Source organism: Pantherophis guttatus, chromosome 1 (assembly GCF_059756535.1).
Source record: "Pantherophis guttatus breed Tessera chromosome 1, ASM5975653v1, whole genome shotgun sequence".
NCBI classification, from domain to species: Eukaryota; Metazoa; Chordata; class Lepidosauria; order Squamata; family Colubridae; genus Pantherophis; species Pantherophis guttatus.
This window is the reverse complement of record NC_142063.1, coordinates 177,808,091-177,826,732: the sequence shown is the minus strand read 5'-3', so window position 1 is coordinate 177,826,732 and position 18,642 is coordinate 177,808,091. Positions and strand designations below refer to the sequence as shown.

The 18,642-nt window shown below is 40.0% G+C and overlaps 1 protein-coding gene and 1 long non-coding RNA gene across 2 annotated transcripts in view; one reads left to right on the top strand and one right to left on the bottom strand.

Moving 5' to 3' along the window:
• Nucleotides 1–18,642, top strand: part of ABCA12 (ATP binding cassette subfamily A member 12) — a 344,530-nt gene that overhangs the window by 174,039 nt on the left and 151,849 nt on the right. The window contains exons 25-29 of the mRNA XM_034433493.3: nt 7,089–7,418; nt 8,827–8,896; nt 9,013–9,147; nt 12,220–12,375; nt 18,278–18,464. Of these exons, the coding sequence (XP_034289384.2) occupies nt 7,089–7,418; nt 8,827–8,896; nt 9,013–9,147; nt 12,220–12,375; nt 18,278–18,464 (878 nt within the window). The remainder of the gene's footprint in view (nt 1–7,088; nt 7,419–8,826; nt 8,897–9,012; nt 9,148–12,219; nt 12,376–18,277; nt 18,465–18,642) is intronic.
• LOC117675136 (uncharacterized) lies at nt 11,513–13,144 on the bottom strand. Its single transcript, XR_004594138.3, has 2 exons — nt 13,055–13,144; nt 11,513–11,627 (listed from the first exon to the last, which is right to left on the bottom strand). It is a non-coding gene; the product is annotated as an uncharacterized LOC117675136 (long non-coding RNA).

Genomic DNA, 18,642 nt, shown 5'->3' with positions numbered 1-18,642 from the left:
AATTTTGGCCCTGACAAATTAAAACACCCCAATAATTTAAAACAGATTAAAATTTACATATTAAAAAAGAGGGAAAGGATTAGGCCAAGCCCGCCTGGTGGAATAAAAAGGTCTTCACAGCGCGGCGGAAGGTGCGCAGGTCTGGGATCCTTCGTATCTCCGGGGGGAGCTCATTCCAGACAGTAGGTGCCCCCACAGAGAAGGCCCTCCCACTAGGGGCCGCCAGTCGACATTGTTTGGCTGACGGCACCCGGAGGAGTCCCTCTCTATGAGAGCGTACCGGCCGGTGGGAGGCTGTTTGTGGTAGTAGGCAGTCCCATAAATAACCAGGTCCTAAGCCATGGAGCGCTCTAAAGGTGGTGACCAAAACCTTGAAGTGCACCCAGAAGACCACCGGGAGCCAGTGCACCTCGCGCAGGAGAGGTGTCACATGGGAGCGCCATGTTGCTCCCATAACCACCCGCGCGGCCGCACTCTGCGCCAGTTGGAGCCTCCTGGTGCTCCTCAAGGGGAGCCCCATGTAGAGAGCGTTACAATAGTCCAGGCAGGAAGTGACGAGGGCATGAGTGACTGTGTGTAGGGAGTCCCGATCCAGAAAGGGACGCAACTGGCAAATCAGGCGAACCTGATTAAAAATCCTCCCGGTCACGGCTGTCAAATGCTCTTCTAATGACAGCCGTGAATCCAGGAGGACGCCCAAGTTGCGAGCCCTCTCCGTGGGGGCCAGCGATTTGCCCCCAATAGTCAGTGATGGCGTCAACTAACTATATCGGGACATCGGAAACCACAGCCACTCGGTCTTGGATGGGTTGAGTCTGAGTCTGTTCCTCCCCATCCAGATCCGCACGGCCTCCAGACACCGGGACATCACTTCAGGGGCATCGTTGGGGTGGTCTGGGGTGGAGATGTACAGCTGGGTGTCATCAGCGTATTGGTGGTACTTCACCCCGAAACCACGGATGATCTCACCCAGCGGCTTTACATGTAACATGTATATGACGGCCGTGGCCAGGGGGGCTTTTTATCAGGTTCGCCTGATCCGCCAGTTGTGGCCCTTTCTGGACTGCGACGCCTTGCGCACAGTCACTCATGCCCTTGTCACCTCCCGACTGGACTACTGCAATGCTCTCTACATGGGGCTCCCCTTGAAAAGCACCCGGAGGCTCCAGCTGGTCCAGAATGCGGCCGCGCGGGTGGTTATGGGCGCAACTCATTGTGCCCACGTGACACCCCTCCTGCGTGAGCTGCACTGGCTCCCAGTGGTCTTCCGGGTGCGATTCAAGGTGTTGGTCACCACCTTTAAAGCGCTCCATGGTATTGGACCTGGGTACCTTCGAGACCATCTTCTGCCACCAGTAGCCTCCCACCGGCCAGTCCGCTCCCACAGAGAGGGTCTCCTCAGGGTGCCATCGGCCAAATTATGTCGGCTGGCGACACCCAGGGGGAGGGCCTTCTCTGTGGGAGTCCCTGCCCTTTGGAATGAACTCCCCCCAGAAATTCGCAAAATCTCTGATCTCCGTGTATTTCGCTGTGCCCTCAAAACCATGTTGTTCCGCCAGGCTGGGCTATCAATATAAAGATTTTAATTGGTTTTAAATTGGGTTTTTAAATTCGGGGTTTGATAAATTGGGCCTAATATTTAATAATTTTAATTATTTTTAAATATTGTCTGTCTTTGTGTTTTTAATTAGGCTGTACACCGCCCTGAGTCCTTCGGGAGAAGGGCGGTATAGAAATAAAATTAATAAAATAATAATAAAATAAATAAAATAAACCACACGCGCACACACCAACAGACGTTCAAGAGTTAAAGACCAAACCAGCCGGCAAAATCCTTTTCCTTATGATAACGGAACTTGGCAACAACCTAGTGGCTGCCTGCCAAGAGTTTATTATTTACGAAGAGGAGAGATAACTTCTCCCCGCTCCCGGTACATCAAAAGAAACAGCTCAATAATTACGGAGTCAATCAAGTCCAGAGATAATCCAGCAAAGTCTATAGCAAAAAGTCCGGCAATGCAGAATGGCGTGGAAGCTTTCAGCTTTGTTCGTCACAAGGTTTGACTGGCCACCACGCTCCCTTTTATATTCTGTGGGGTGTGGTCCAATGACTCAGCCTAATCTCGGGCACGCCTTTTCTTCTGTTGCGCGCGCTTATCTCTGCGACGCTGGCGTGGATCCAGCCAAGACTCATTACCCTCATCACTGTCCATCTGTGGCTGCGTGGACGTGCTTGGCCCTGGCCCTATCTCTTGCCCTTTGGCGGACACCGAAGGCATTGCCAGAGAGGAGGGTCCTGGAGAGGGAGGCCTTGCCAACTCCTCTCCTTCACTCTCGGAATCCTCTCCTGCCGATGACACAGGCTCAGGTAACGGAGCCACAACAGGGGACATCAGCATTATGAATTACAGATAGTCCTCAAATTATGACCCTAGTGGAGCCTGTCCATTAGGATTGGAAATCACAACAAACGTTAAAGCCTCAAGTAATGACCAGCCATCCCTGCTCTCCCTTTCAGGCATGGGGGAGATACTGGGAGGCCTAGTATCCCAGGCCTCCCAAGGCTCCCCTCACCCTGAGAGTCAGACCACCACACAGCTGACTGTTTTGGCAGTGAGAAACAATGGGGAAGGAAAACACTATGAATGCCTGCCTTTCCTGTTTCTTTCCTCCTCTTCCTATTACCAAGGTGCCCTGCTTTTGGTGGCAAAAAAAGAGAACCAGTTCCCTAACCTTTCAGAGCTTTTTGGCTGCTGATCAGCTGGTCCTCAGGCAGCTGCAAAAATCTCCCGACTGTTGCTAGGCTTTGGCAAGCCAGACATTTCTGCAAGGAATTATCAAGGCCCTGAAAATGGTGACTGCTTCCATACAGCATGGGGAGCAAGCCCAAGTGCTGTGGGATCCCGTCGGGGCAGGAATGTGGGGGGGAGGAAGAGAGGTGGGGGGTTCTGCAGCATCCCCATGATCTGTCATAAGGGCAAATAACTGTGGACGTACTATTGCTGTCATAACACCCCCTCCCCCCCATCTGTCGTAATTTTGAATATTTGTTAAGTGGCCTGCCATTTCTCCAGGACTACTTGCAGTGGTGGGATTCAGCCAGTTCGCACCACTTCGGGAGAACTGGTTGTTAACTTTCTGAGCAGTTTGGCAAACTGGTTGTTGGAAGAAATCAGTAGGGCAGAGAACCGATTGTTAAATCCCTTGAATCGCACCACTGACTACTTGTATACCCAAAAGCAAACTGGTAACCAAACCAAACTGGTAACTCTCAGAGTAGTTGTGCTATGTGATTAAATTGATTCTCATACGTAACTCCCTGAACTACTGCATTCCGGACATTGTAGTTTCTGAGTGGTCTTCAAGGGCAGCCCTATTTTCCACTAGAGTGGGGATTTTTAAAAAAAATAAATTACCTAATATCTTCCCAATTAGGATTATTTTAGTTCATAATCTACTGTAAGTGTTATGGCATAAGAAGTGATCACATCTTCTATCTCTTTCTTCTGTACCTCAGTCACATTCTTAGTTAGTATTTTGGTTTTAGTTTTATTCAATTTGAATCCTGCTACTTCTCCGTATTTACCCAACCCCTCTAAAAAATTTTGTCCGGACTCTAATGGGTTTTCCAAGATCAAGGCCACATCATCTGCAAATGCTTGCATTTTATATACCTCTTTCCTGATTGTTAATCCTTTAATTTCCCCATTATTCCTGATTTTCCGTAGCAGAACTTCTAAGGCCAAAATAAATAATAGTGGTGATAGGGGGCAACCTTGTCGTACCCCCTTCCTGATCTGGAATGTTTTGGTCCTGTTTCCATTTAATAAGATGCTCGCCCTTTGGTTGTCATAAATAGTTTTTATCATCTTTTCAAAATTTGCTCCAAATCCCATTATCTTAATTTGTTTAATCATGAAATTCCAATTTAAATTGTCAAATGCCCTCTGGGCATCTACAAAGACTAAGGCCATCTGCTTTCCTGGGTGTTCTTCATAATATTCTAGAACATCCAACACAATTCTCAGATTATTCCTAATCTGCCTCCCTGGGAGAAATCCATTTTGATCCTTATGTATCCAAGTGTTCAATATTTTTTTTGTTCTTTCCGCCATTATACTCATGAATAATTTGTAGTCGGAGTTTAGGAGAGAAATTGGTCTATAGTTTTGAATTTGTTTTAAGTCGGCACCCTCTTTTGGCAGTAGTGTGACATGGGCTTCCCTCCACGAATCTGGGATTTTAGAGCCCATCAATGCCTCATTGTAAATTTCCACTAATTTTGGTTGTAATATTTCTTCTAGATTTTTATATATTTCTCCTGGGAATCCATCCGGGCCTGGCGATTTGTTGTTTTTGAGTTTGGAGAGCGCTGTTTTTAATTCTTCAACCGTTATCTTTCCATTGAGCATTTCCCTTTCTTCCTCTGTTATCCGTGGAAGCTCTTCACTTGCCAAATAATTCTCTATTTTTTTCTTCTGGGATCTCCTCTTCTTTATAAAGAGCTTCATAGTATTCCCTAGCTATCTCTAATTTATCCTCTTCTTTGTTCAACTAATTACCCTTAGAGTCTTCTAATATATGGATTGTCCCTTTTTCATTTTCCTTTTTTAATTTATAAGCCAGCCATTGACTTGTTGGCATTCTCAAAATAGTATTGTTTTGTTCTTTTTATTTTTTGTGCCAGGTCATCTTGATCTATGATATTCAATTTGGGATTACAGGTTGTTAAAAAAATAAAGTATCTAGGAATCTGGATAACTTCAAGGTGTTCATCTCTAAAGGAAGACAACTATATCCCCTTAACTAAGAAAATAAAACAAGATTTGGATAGATGGAAGAAAATACAATTGTCACTTCTAGGCAAAATAGCCTCGATTGAGATGAACATCCTCCCAAAATTATTGTATTTGTATCAAACGATACCTGTAAATCTGGATAAGAAATTCTTTTTAGATCTTAACAAAAACATTAGGAAATTTATATGGGGTGGGAAAAGACCAAGGATTTCACTTAAAATCTTACAAGGAAAAAGGGATTTAGGAGGATTTGGACTCCCGGATTTGGAAAGATATTACAGGGCAGCCAAGCTAGTATGGATAAGGCAGTGGGCCACTCTGGAAAATGAAAGGATTCTAACGTTGGAAGGCCACGACCTACAGAAAGGGTGGCACACATATTTATGGGACACAGAGAAGAAAAAGAAAACATATTTTCATAGGCATAAAATTAGAGATACTTTAATACAAACATGGACCGCAATTAAACAGTGATATTATAAAAAAGTCCCAAAGTGGCTCTCCACGATGGAGGCCCTGATTTATCCTAATAGATGGGGAAAGAAGAAAATGTGTAGATACAAAGACATACTAGATGAAGGAGGAAATCTTAAGTCTAGCGATGCCTTGAGAGATCAAGGTATCAATTTAGACTGGTGGACTTATCTACAAATAAAGTCTAGATACCAGAAAAACAAGGAAGAATGCGGCTTAGAACTAGGATCTAGTGGATTCGATAAGGTTTTGATGGGAACAGAAAAAAATATTTTGGCCAAACTATATAACTACCTACTAGATGAAGATAGAACAGAGGACACAATTAAAAACCGCATGGGAGCATGGGAGAAGAATATTGGACGCAGTATAAATTTTAACGAGTGGGAAGAGGCATGGAATAGGAATTATAAATTGACCAGAGCAGTGACTTATAAGGAAAACCAGTATAAAATGTTACACAGGTGGCATCTAGCCCCTGCTAGGCTAGCAAAGATGTATCCAAATATTCACCCGAACTGTTGGAAATGTGGTCATGGGCAGGGCACCTTCTTCTACATGTGGTGGACATGCCCTGATGCGAAAAGGTATTGGAGCAAGATTTGGAGATGGTTACAAGAAATAATTGGAGAAGATATTGAATTGACACCTGAAATATTTCTCCTGGGAATAGTAAAGAGGAATTATGGAAAGAAAAAGATTTATTTAATTATACATATCACCACTGCTGCGAGACTGGCATACGCACAATACTGGAAAGAGAAAGATCTGCCAACAGAAGAACATATAATTAGGAAAATACTGGAGTGCGCAGAGATGAGCAAACTAACACATGAAATAAATGAGGATGAAAACTCAGAATACCATACTGTTTGGGGAAGGTGGTATGAATGGATGAACGATAAAATAAAAAAAGGAGAAAAAGATGTGCCTAATAAAAGGAATAAGTAGCTTAAGAAATACCAGGTGCATATCTTGTGTATATGTATATATGTATAAACACTGCACTTCCGATGTAAATAGAAATGATACTTAATGCATTTTACAAACTTAATAAAATATTTTTTTTTAAAAAAAAGTGATCACACCTTAAGCTTCATTCTCGGGATTTTTCATATTATTTTGTATTATAGCTAGGAGAATTTGATTACTCTCTAAGAGAGTCTGAGTACTCTGCACTACAAATACAGCATGAGGGGAAAACTGGTTCTTAGATTCCTTGTACTTTTCACTAACTCAGATTTAAATCTTCTCTACCAACTAACAATTGTGTTATGAATATTTGCAATAGAGAAGAAAAAAAAATACCCTAGAATTTTAAGTTGGCCATATTTCAAAAAGAACTATATGATTTGTTCAATGGATTGGCTTCCACTAGAATGAGGGACTGGTTTTGTTTTTGTTTTTTGAGAGAGGAGGTAAACTATTTGCTATTTAATTATTTGGCTGAGTTTTTTTTTTAAATAGTCCATTACAAGATAGAGATTCCCACTTCTCTATTTATAATAGGTATTCTAGCTTGTCTCTTGGTCTGAGATTCAACAATAGGAACTGGGATGGAAAAGGATTTGATCCACAATTCATGAAGTGTGAGCTGTAGTGGGTTGACATTTGCATGTGACCTATAAACTAGCTTTTCCAAGGCTATAGAAATGAAGCTACTGTAATAATGCATACTACTACTGAACCTTTCTGTTTTAGAAGACAAGTTGATAAAATGTGTCTTAATGACTCGATATTTAAGGATTACAATTGAACTATAGATTATGCATTTTACTCATTAAGAAGTTTTCTTTTTTTTTTTCTTTTCCATAGTATATGAAGATGATGGGTGTAAATTCCAGCAGTCACTTCTTTGCTTGGTTCATCGAATGCATCACATTTCTCCTGCTTACTAACATATTTCTTATTTTTATTCTCAAATTTGGGAATATCCTTCCAAAAATAAATGTTGTGATCTTGTTCCTGTACATTCTGGACTACAGCTTCTCCATCATAGCCATGTGCTATCTCATCAGTGTATTCTTCAACAATACAAACATTGCTGCTTTGGTTGGCTGCCTGGTCTACATCCTGGCCTTTTTCCCCTTCATTGTCCTCCTAGTTGTTGAAAATCAGATGAGCTTTACCATCAAGAGCCTACTGGTAAATCTGTCTTTGTTTTCTAGAAAAAAGGAGTTTACAATTGGACTTTTGTGAGGGAAGCAATCTACCTATAGATTTGGGTTTGCTTTGTCTTGCAGCCACAGACAATAGTAGCATGAACATTAGAAACTGGTTTTTGGTATGTCAAGTAACGCCCCATTTTAATTGAATATGGCACTTCACTGCTTGAGATGGAAATTGTTAGGATGCCTGAAATATCCATTTGACTTGCCAAGTACTGAATCTGGGTCCTTTATTGCACAAAACATATCTCCTGTGATGGTGCTGCCCAGGGGTGGGTTCTACTTACCTTTACTACCGGTTCGCATTGTGCCCACGCGTGCACACTTGCTTTGCTAGCACATGCGCGCGCTCTTCTGCACATGCACAGATCACTTCTGATGATGTCTGGGTCAGTGGGCGGAGCCTCCCGCCAGTTTTACTACCAGTTCTTGAGAATCGGTCCAAACTGGGGGCAACCCACCACTGGTGCTGCCCCATCACAACTGTAATCCTTACTCACTGGGCACCTAATATGGAAATGTTTAAAAAATTATTTCACAGATCAACCAAATAGGATTGTTATTGTTGTTTTCTACTGGTTTTGAGAGTAGTAAAAAGGGGAAAAAACATAGCCATCAAATTAAAAAGAAAGTGATAATATATTATTAACAAAGTCCCTGCCAAACCCTCTTCATACACAATATTTGAAAAAAAATATTTGTCCAGGATGAAACAAGGACTCCTGCCTTGGGCAGAGGTTAGACTAGAAAATCTCCAAGGTCCCTTCCAGCCCTTGGAGTTTTTTCTTTTTTAAAAAAGAGTCTTCAACACATAGAAATGGTGGGAATGATAACCTCTCAATTTTGTATTATCAGCCAAACAACAATTTTGTGAATAGGCAAGCTATTTAGTGAGAATTCTGAATAAGGTATTAGCATTCCTTCCACAAATTGTTTGAATTGAATATCGAATGCATCTGTTCTAAATCAAATTAAAATTTGGTTTTCAACAAATGTTTACTTTCAAAATATACTGTACAGTAGAATAATAATGAGTTTAGATATATTATTCTGGTTAAAATTGGGCTGGAGGATGAAACTTATTAAAATAAGTTAAAATAAAAATAAATAAGCTTAAATAACAAAGCTTAAAATAAGTCATTGCCTCTAACTCAGTTACCTAAAGAATAGTTGTGAACATGATTCTTGTTGGAAAGATGGGACATAACTACTACTAATGAGTTTGGAGATGTGTTTAAATAATCAAATCACCACAACTAGAGCCAAATCATCCTTGTGTTCTATTACTGCTATGTTTTCTATTGTTCAAGACTAACTGTGTGTGTGTGTGTTCCACATGTTTGCAAATATTTCAGTTAGTTACCTTTCTTCCTGTTTTTTTCCAGAGCCTTTTATCTCCAACTGCATTCAGCTATGCAAGCCAGTATATTGCCCGTTACGAAGAACAAGGCATTGGTATATATCTATATATACATTTTTTTTTTAAAAAAAAATCTTAATAGCATAAATTAAATACTGTGTGTTCACTTGCTAATGCAGGTTATTCTGTGTATCCCCCATCTTTTTTATAGGTCTGCAGTGGGATAATATGCATGACTCACCAATGTCAGGGGACAATACTAATTTTAGCTGGATGTGCTGGTTAATTCTGATAGATTCTTTTATTTATTTCATTCTGGGCTGGTACATCAGGAATGTTTTTCCAGGTATGTAACAGTGGTTATTGTATTTGTATTTGTTATTGTATTTATATAAAATACAAAATATTGTATTTTATTTTATTGAAAAGTTTTATAGGAAATACAAACATTTTCTCCCCCCCACCCTTCCCCCCTCCACCCCTCCCACCCCCCTCCCTCCCACCCCCCTTCCCCTCTTTCCCCCCCCCCTAGACTTCCCAGAACAGGCACAGGGTATAGCATTCACAAACATAAAGCTAAAATATGCTAACAAATTATTGCATTCATATTCTCCCTAAGTCTTTAACTCCTTATAACTCAAAAAACTATAAACATGAACTACTTAAAAATATTTCATTCATAAGCTATATGAATCTTCTTGTTCAGATACTTTTTTTGTATATAGTCAATCCATCTTCTCCATTCTGATATGTATCTTTCATTTGAATGGTCTTTAAGGTATGATGAAATTTTTGCCATCTCTGCCAAATGCACAACTTTTAGTGTCCATTCCTCAATGGTGGGTGGATCTTCCTTCTTCCAATACTGTGCCACCAGTAACCTGGCAGCTGTTATTAAGTTCAAAACCAACTTAGTCTCTATTACAGTACAATCCGTAACTATTCCCAACAGAAAAAACTGTGGTGTAAATTTAATTTTTTTCCTTAAAATATTTTGAATAATCCACCATTTTTAATCCAAAAGGCCTTAATTTTTTTACATGTCCACCATATATGAAAATATGTAGCATCTTCACACTCACATCGCCAACACTTGGGTTGTAAATTTGGATACATGCAGGCTAGTTTTTTGGGGGTCTAAATGCCATCTATAAAACATTTTATAAAAGTTCTCTCTTAAATTTTGAGCTTGTGTCAATCTTACATTTCTAACCCATATCTTTTCCCATGTTTCCATCATTATTGCTTCACCTATGTTTTGTGCCCATTTTATCATACAATCCTTACTAGCTCTGTTTCCGAATCTATTTCCACTAATACATTATACAACCTTTTTATATGCATTTGACCTTTATCTCTTATTTGCTTTATCAAATTCTCATCCTGCTGCAAAATACCAGTTTTTTGATCTTCTCTCCATCTGGCCTGCAGCTGACCATACTGAAACCAAGTCCTAATAATTCCTTCTTCTCTTAATTGCTCCATAGATTTTAGTTGTAATCTGACTCCTTCCTTATAAAGGAGTTCCTTATATGTAATCTTATCTTGCTTTTGCTCCAAATTTATATTCTCTATCGCATGTCTGGGTACTGTCCATATTGGTAACTTATCATTTAATTTATATTTATACTTTTTCCAGACACGCAATAGAGCATTACTTAATATGTGACTTTTAAAAGTCTTATCTACTTTCTTGTCATACAATAGATAAGCATGCCAGCCGTAGACCAGTCCATATCCTTCAATATTCAATATCTTTTCCTCCGTTAAATTTATCCAATCTGTAATTGCTGAGAGGGTAGCGGCGTCATAATACAATCTTAAATTAGGCATTTTAAGACCACCTCTTTCTCAGGTGTCTTGCATTATCTTTTGATTAACTCGCGGTTTCTTCCCTGCCCACACAAACTTGTTTATGCCCTTCTGCCATTCCTTCAAATTTTCATCTTTTTTAAGTATAGGTATCATTGAAAAAGAAATAAAAATTTTGGTAAGATATTCATTTTTACAGTGGCTATCCTACCCAGCAAAGACAGTTGTAATTTTTTCCAATTTTCCATCTCTTTCTGTATTTTTTGCCATAACGGTTCATAATTATGCTGATATAATTTCATATTTGCAGTCATAATATAAACCCCTAAATATTTAACCTTCTTAACTATTTCAAATCCTGTTAACCTTTCTATCTCTTCTTTCTGGCTTCTGACCAACAAAATATTGTATTTTGATGGATACGATTTGACAATTAAAAATATAAAGTTAGGGCAAATTATCCTATAATATCAATGCTATCATTATTTCTGGGAAATCACTAAAACCATCCACTGTGTGATATTGTCTTTCTTCAAATGACATGTATCTTTCAGACTAATATCTATATTTGGTGATTCTGGATAGGGGAAAAGGATAGATTTTAATGGAGTTTAAGGTAACATCATTGTATTACTACTTATATACAGAATAATGACTGATGACAACGAGAAATAGTTTTTGAAGCATTTCAAGAGTATTGCTTAACGCATTGTAAGCCGCCCTGAGTCTCCGGAGAAGGGCGGCATATAAATCAAATTAAAAAAAAAAAAAGAGTGACATAATTTGAGCTCTAATTTGAAGAAATAAGGCTCCTTCAAACGTCTCTGCATGCCACTTCAGATTGATTTTGGATAGTCAGTTCTTGTGATAAAGAATTAATATTTTTCTCATTCTGCACTGATTAATCTGAAGTCAGAGCCAAGTTTATTTTGTTATATTGGTTCTTGGTTGGATTGAATTGGATTGCCCTTCAACAGATTTTGTTCTTCCTTGTTCAGAGGCTGCTGAAATTATCTGGGAAATAAGAACAAGTAGTTTAATCAACAAATGTGACTTTAATTCTTCTGGTTATTCCCAAGAATCCCAGAAAAAAAAAAAGCTGTTATTCTCCATCCCATCCATTTCCCCACTTGTAAAGATTTGTCTATAGCAGCCTAGCTGCAAAACTGCTACCATGCTATTCTTTTAGCTTCATAGTTAGCAGAGGCTTTTTAAACAGAAATAGAAGGAATTAATTCTTCAAAGCAGGGTGCTTCTTGTTGTAATAACTGCTATGTGGAAGTGTCAATGATCTCACACAGGAAAATATTCAAATGAATTCTGCAGCATACTGTTTCCTGCTCTATTTTCATAGATTTCATTTCAGATAAATTCAGAAATGCCTACCTTTGATTTCACATGAATATTTAGCAGTCAAATGTTCAGTTGAAATAATGTAGATGTTTATTGTTTGGGAAGAGAACAGTATTCTCATACTTTGAAATGATGAAATCACACAAAGCTAATCTATTACTTTTTTTAGGCCTGATATTGTTGAGATAATATCAAAATGTTACTACAGAACCTTTCAATCTCTCTCCTATTTTTGTCACTATTCTCGTTACAGGGAAATATGGGATGGCAGCTCCATGGTATTTTCCACTCCTTCCATCTTACTGGACTGAGCGCTATGGTTATTTTCCTTTGTTGAGTGAGAAGTTAACAGGCTATCTTTTCACCAATTTCTTCTTGAGAAAACAACCTACTTTCCCTGAAAAGATTTGTATGTTTTCTTTTAAGTATAAAGAAAATCTTTTGATAGATTGGATAATGAAAATTTTATTACTGTCTAAGATGAGACAGCAGCTAAAGTGAAATAAGTATAAACCACAAATTAATAGATAGAACCAGTCAGTGGTGGGATTCAATTTTTTAAACAACCGGTTTTGTGGGCGTGGCTTAGTTGGGGGTGTGGCTTGGTGGTCATGTGACTGGATGGGTGTGTCTAGCTGGTCATGCGACTGGGTAGACGTGGCTAGCTGGTCATGTGACCGGGTGGGCGTGGCTATGTGCATAGGGACTACTCAGAGGGCTGAAAAAAGTCATTTCTGACTGGTCCTTGCATTTTTGACCGGTTCTCGCACTTATGACCAGCCTCACATTTATGCCCGTTGTGGATTCTTAACAACCGTGTCAGTCATTTCACCATTACTTCTCTTCACCACGGTGACAAGATAGGGCGCAAAACGTAAAATGTGAGGACAGTCGTAAGTTCAAGGACTGGTCAAAAGTGCGAGGACTGGTCAAAAATAACTTTTTCAGCCCTCTGAGTAGTCCATATGCACATAGAGACTACCCAGAGGGCTGAAAAAAGTGATTTCTGACAGGTCCTCACACTTTTGACTGGTCATCATTTATGCCCATTGCAGCATTCTTAATTAAATTAATTAAATAAAAATGACCTGCTGGAGCAGTCGGAGACAGTCTGAGGCAGGTGTTTGGGCCGGCTGCAGGGCAAGGTGATACAACCGGGGTAGGTAGGCTGCTGCTGCCCATGTGGGAGGCATGTGAAGGCCTACAGGGCTGGCTGCAGGGTGAAGCGATCGGATGGGGTAGGTCAGGGGTCTGCAACTTTAAACACTCAACCTTAAATACATGTAAACACTTAAACACAACCTTAAACCTGGGTGGGCATTGCCAACTCCATATCACTTACTCCCACCCAGGTTTTGTGGCTCCCAGTATTTTCTTTTAAACAGGTATTGCTGGGTGTCTCTTTCATCTCTCTCATCTTTCTTTCTCCCCTTCATCTCTCTTTCTCCCCCATTTCTCTCCTTCATCTCTCTTTCTCCCCCCTTTCTCTCCTTCATTTCTCTTTCTCTCCATCTCTTTCTCCCTCCCCCTTTCTTCCCTTCATCTCTTTCCCCCTTCTTCATCTCTCTTTCTCCCCCTTTCTCTCCTTCATTTCTCTTTCTCTCCATCTCTTTCTCCCTCCCCCTTTCTCCCCTTCATCTCTTTCCCCCCTTCTCTCCTTCATCTCTCTTTCTCCCCCCTTTCTCTCCTCCATTTCTTTTTCTCTCCATCTTTTTCTCCCTCCCCCTTTCTCTTCTTCATCTCTCTTTCCCCCATTCTCTCCTTCATCTCTTTCTCCCCCCATTTCTCTCCTTCATTTCTCTTTCTCTCCATCTCTTTCTCCTCTCCTGTCTGGGCAGCGGTGGCAGCGAACCTACCGCACAATCAGGTCGCCCCTCGGCTTGGAGGCAGCACCTTAAGCCTGCACCCCACTGCAGCCAGCTCTTGTTGCTCTTACTGAGCTTCGCAATGGGGCAGACGGCGCCCCTCCTCCTCCTGAAGCCCATTATGATGTGGAGCTTCGGCTGCAGCCTGGGCAGCCAGTGTTCCAGGGCGGAGAAAAGTCGCACGTCTCCCCCAGCAACTGGATGGGCTAGGGAAGGGGTGGGCAATTGTGGCTCTTTTACAACCTGTGGACTTCAACTGTGGAGTTGAAGTCCACAGGTTGTAAAAGAGCCACAATTGCCCACTCCTGGCTAGGGTAGGCTGGCACCGCACAGGTGGGAGGCGGGGTGGGGTGAGGGGCGGGCGAGCCAGCAATTTAACAAACGGTTCGGTGTGCCACGAGGCCAATAAATTACAGAAAAACACTGAACCGTTTGTTAAATTGCTGGCTCGCCCGCCCCTCACCCCGCCCCTCCCACCACTATTTATTGGCAATAAATAGTGGTGCGGAGGGGCGGGGCGAGGGGCAGGGCGAGCCAGCAATTTAACAAACGATTCAGCCGAACTGCCTAGAACCAGCAGAATCCCACCACTGGAACCAGTAGAAAATAATAAGAAATCTATAATTTTGTTCTAAATTATTTACAAAATTATTTCAGCCCCGAGGTTACAAGGCCTTGTAGCTATATGTCAACATTTTGCAAATGAATATGTAACTTTTGACCTCTTTGTCTCTGAATAGATATTGAATGTAAAATTTATCTGGGTGGTCTGGAAAATTTATTTAACAATGGTTGTTTCGCCTTTGCCAAGGGTCAGGATAAAAATTTTCACAGTGAGGAGTCTGTGCAATTATCTCAGTCTCCTTTGATTTACACAGATAGAGTCTATAGGGTATAATTATCAGATATCTGAACAGGCAAAGGAGGACACAGACAATTGGAAAGGAGGTCAAATGGGGAGAAAAGGAGTTTAACTACTGTTTAACTACTTGACATCCACTATAAAAATCACGGTGAAAAGCTGCAAAAATGTACTTAGGACTATATGCACATGAAATTACCTTTTCCAGTATTGTGTTTTTTCATTCACAATGTCCCCAAAAACTTTATTTTCAAGAACTTATGCTAGTGATCATATAGAATTGACAACATGCTTTTCAAATTTTGTGATCTACATACTATAGTGATCATAGATTTGAAGGAGCTGGATTGAATCTAATTGCTGGAACAAAGGAATAAATTATTTATTTATTTATTGGCCACCCATCTTACCAATAAGGTTCTCTGGGAAGCTTACAATCATAAAAAATAAATTAAAACCAAAGATGAAATTAAAAATGTTAAATTAATCTAGGGTACTCAGCATATTGACAGATAAGGGAAAGAAAGAAGCAGACAATTTACAAGATCATACTACAGAAAAGCTTTAATGACTACTATTGTGGAAACAGTCAAACATTTTTTAAAAACAAAACAAAACATTCAAAAAGCCATACAGTATTTGATTTTAAGGCTATGCCTCAGTGGTGGGTTCCTCCTGGTTCAGCCCGGTTCTGCCGAGCTGGTAGCGGTGACAATATGACGTCATCAAACCGGTTCTTCCCCCCCTGCATTATTCTTACCTTTTATTTGGCCCCACCCCCAATCTATTGCTGCTTCCTGAGTCCCAGCTGATCGGCTAGAGGAAAAAAAACTGTTTAAACTCTTGCCGTGGGGCTTCAAAGGGCCGCCCTACAGCTGATCAGTGTTAAAAGAAAACAAATGAGTAGACTGGTGCCTGCAAAAATAAATGGGTAGACCAGTGCCTGCAAAAATAAATGAGTAGACCGGTGCCTGCAAAAATAAATGGGTAGACCAATGCCTCCAAAAACAAATGAGTAGACCGGTGCCTCCAAAAACAAATGTGTAGACCGGTGCCTCCAAAAACAAATGAGAAGACCAGCTCTGCAAGCAGTTAAAAGCGTGGTAGACCAGTACCTCTGCTAAATCCTAAAGAATTGTCACATGACCATCAAGCCATGCCCACAAAATAAGCCACGCCCACAGAAGCGGTAGTAAAAGAAATTAGAACCCACCCCTGCTATGCCTGCCAGATGAAAGTCATGAACATCTTTTCGTCCTCCTTTTCCTGGATGTCTAGTATATACTCTCTAAAGCAGAATTCCCCAACATTTCCGAGTTGGTATCCTAGAGGGGAGGGGGGAAAGGGGATAGTTTTGTGCAAGGGTTAGGAGCATGGCAGACAAGCACCCGCTGCTTGCGCGAATGGGACTGAGAGCACCTGCAATGCTCACACAAGTGGGGCCGAGAGCACTCATGCGAGAAAGGAGACATTAGGAGGAACTTTAGAAAATAACATTGAGAGGAACTCTAGAAAATAACCATTGATACTTGAGATAGATCATGTGTATGCGTATGTGCCTTTGAGTGACTTTTTTGATTGGTTGAGTTCCTGCAGTTTTGGCAAGATTTTAGTAGTTTGCCATTGCCTCTTTCCTAGGGCTGAGAGAGAGTGATTGGCCTAAAATCACCCAGCTGGCTTTGTGCCTAAAGCAGGACTAGAGCTCACAGTCTTCCATTTTTTTAATCTGGTGTGTGTTAACCACAACATCAAACTAGCTCTCTTGTGAGAGATGAGTGGAAATAAATAGGCTATTGGATTCCCCAGTGTATCTGCCAGCCTTTGACATTCAACTTGTTATTTTGTGACTCTGTATGCCAGATCCAGTTTGGTTACTTCTTGTGCCCTATCTCAACCTAATAATAGTAATTACTTTGATGAGACAATGTGGGAGAGCTGATTAATTTACTATAGAACAGCCTTCTTTTACAATGCATGATTTTTTGGATGATGGGGTTAGCAACCTTGCTTTTAAAAAAAGAAAGATAATTAGTTACAACTCAAAATATTTAAAGCATGAGGATATGGAAGAATAAACTTTAAGAGCAAATTGTAATTCTTATTCTACAAAAATTGGGTATGTCTAGTTTAATGATAAGAATGACTAGGGTGACATGATAGCAGTATTCTGATATCTCAGGGGTTGCCACAAAGAAGAGGGAATCAACTTATTCTTCAAACCACCTGAGGGCAGGACAAGAAGCAATGGATGGAAACTAATCTAGGGGAGAAGCAACCTAGAACTAAGAAGAAATTTCCTGACAGTTAGAACAATTAATCAGTGGAACAACTTGTCTCCAGAAATTGTGAATGCTCCAAAACTGGAAGTTTTTAGGAAGAGATTGGACAACCATTTGTCTGAAATGGTATAGGGTTTCCTGCCTAAGCAGGGGATTGGACTAGAAGATCTCCAAGGTCCCTTCCAACTCTGGTATTCTATTCTATTCTAAAACAGTTTGTATTTAACATAAGATTGCTTACATTTGTACATTATTCTACTTCACAAATAAATCTACTAATCTCATCAGGAAATGTAAAAGTCAATTTAAATCTGAACTCTGGTTGTGGGGGAAGACATTCTCACAGACATTTGGAAAAGCAATTGTTTACATTTTAACTTTTATATGTACCTATATATTTTTATAGTTAAAATAATGCTTGAATTTGCTGTTAAATGTGGTGCTTATTAAAGCCAGAGTTATCCTAGTATTCATATTAATTTATTTAAAACATCTATATACAGCCTGTTGACTATGTAACCATGCTTTTGTGCACTCACGTTTAGTAAATGACCAAGAAAAAAGATTTAGGTGAATATATATTTTTATTAGAAAGGAAAGAAAGAGAGAAGAACAGGTGACCGGACAAAAATTAAAAATTCAGCAATCTGTGAGGGTAACTCTTCTTTTGTTTTGAGTTTGCTAAACAGATTTTTCCTTATTCAGAATCTCTTTTCTGAACAGTTCTTGCACAGTGCAGCAAATTCTAACAGTAAGGCAAGCAGGCAGGCAGGCAGGCAGGAAAGAAAGAAAGAAGGAAGGAAGGAAGGAAGGAAGGAAAAAGGTACAGCAGATGCAAAACAAGACCATGATCCTTTCAACTTGAATTTATCAGAGAAAGGCTGGAATCAAAAGCTAGACATGATTCAAACGTCGAACATGGTTCAAAAGTAGCTTTCTCCCTCCTTGCTGCTCAATCTACACACATTTTATAAAAAATGAGTTAAAGGGGAGAGGAAATGACAACAGGTAGGGAAAGGAGAGTTAAAATGTTGTCAATAGAGCCATGGGTCTCATTTGGACATACTGATTTAACTGCAGGAAAGCTTGTAAATCAACATAAACTATTTCAGTTCAATTAAATCAGATATTAAGAAACATGCACAGTATATACACAGCTTCTTGCGTTTTCAAAATCTCTATAAAATCTGACAAGACATTTCATCTAGAATCCCTGAATGAATTGAGTAGCAGAAAGAGATGTGGACAGAGGGAAGATGCTATATAGGGGTCTTTATAAATTTGGCATCTTCTTTTTTTTTCCAGATGTTCACAGTGCTTTATCCTCTAACATTGAACCTGAACCCACTCATCTCAAAGTGGGAGTTTCTCTCCAAGGCATAACAAAGATTTATGAATCCAAAGCTGCTGTTAAAAATCTCAATCTGAATTTTTATGAAGGAAATATCACCTCATTGCTGGGTCATAATGGAGCTGGAAAAACTACCACAATGTAAGTTCTCTTAGAACAAAAACGCCTGAGAATGACTAACAAAGTTTATTGATTAATAACATTACATTACATTACATTACATTACATTACATTACATTACATTACATTACATTACATTACATTACATTACATTACATTACATTACATTACTAATGTAATGTTTCTTGAGTTCTGTTAT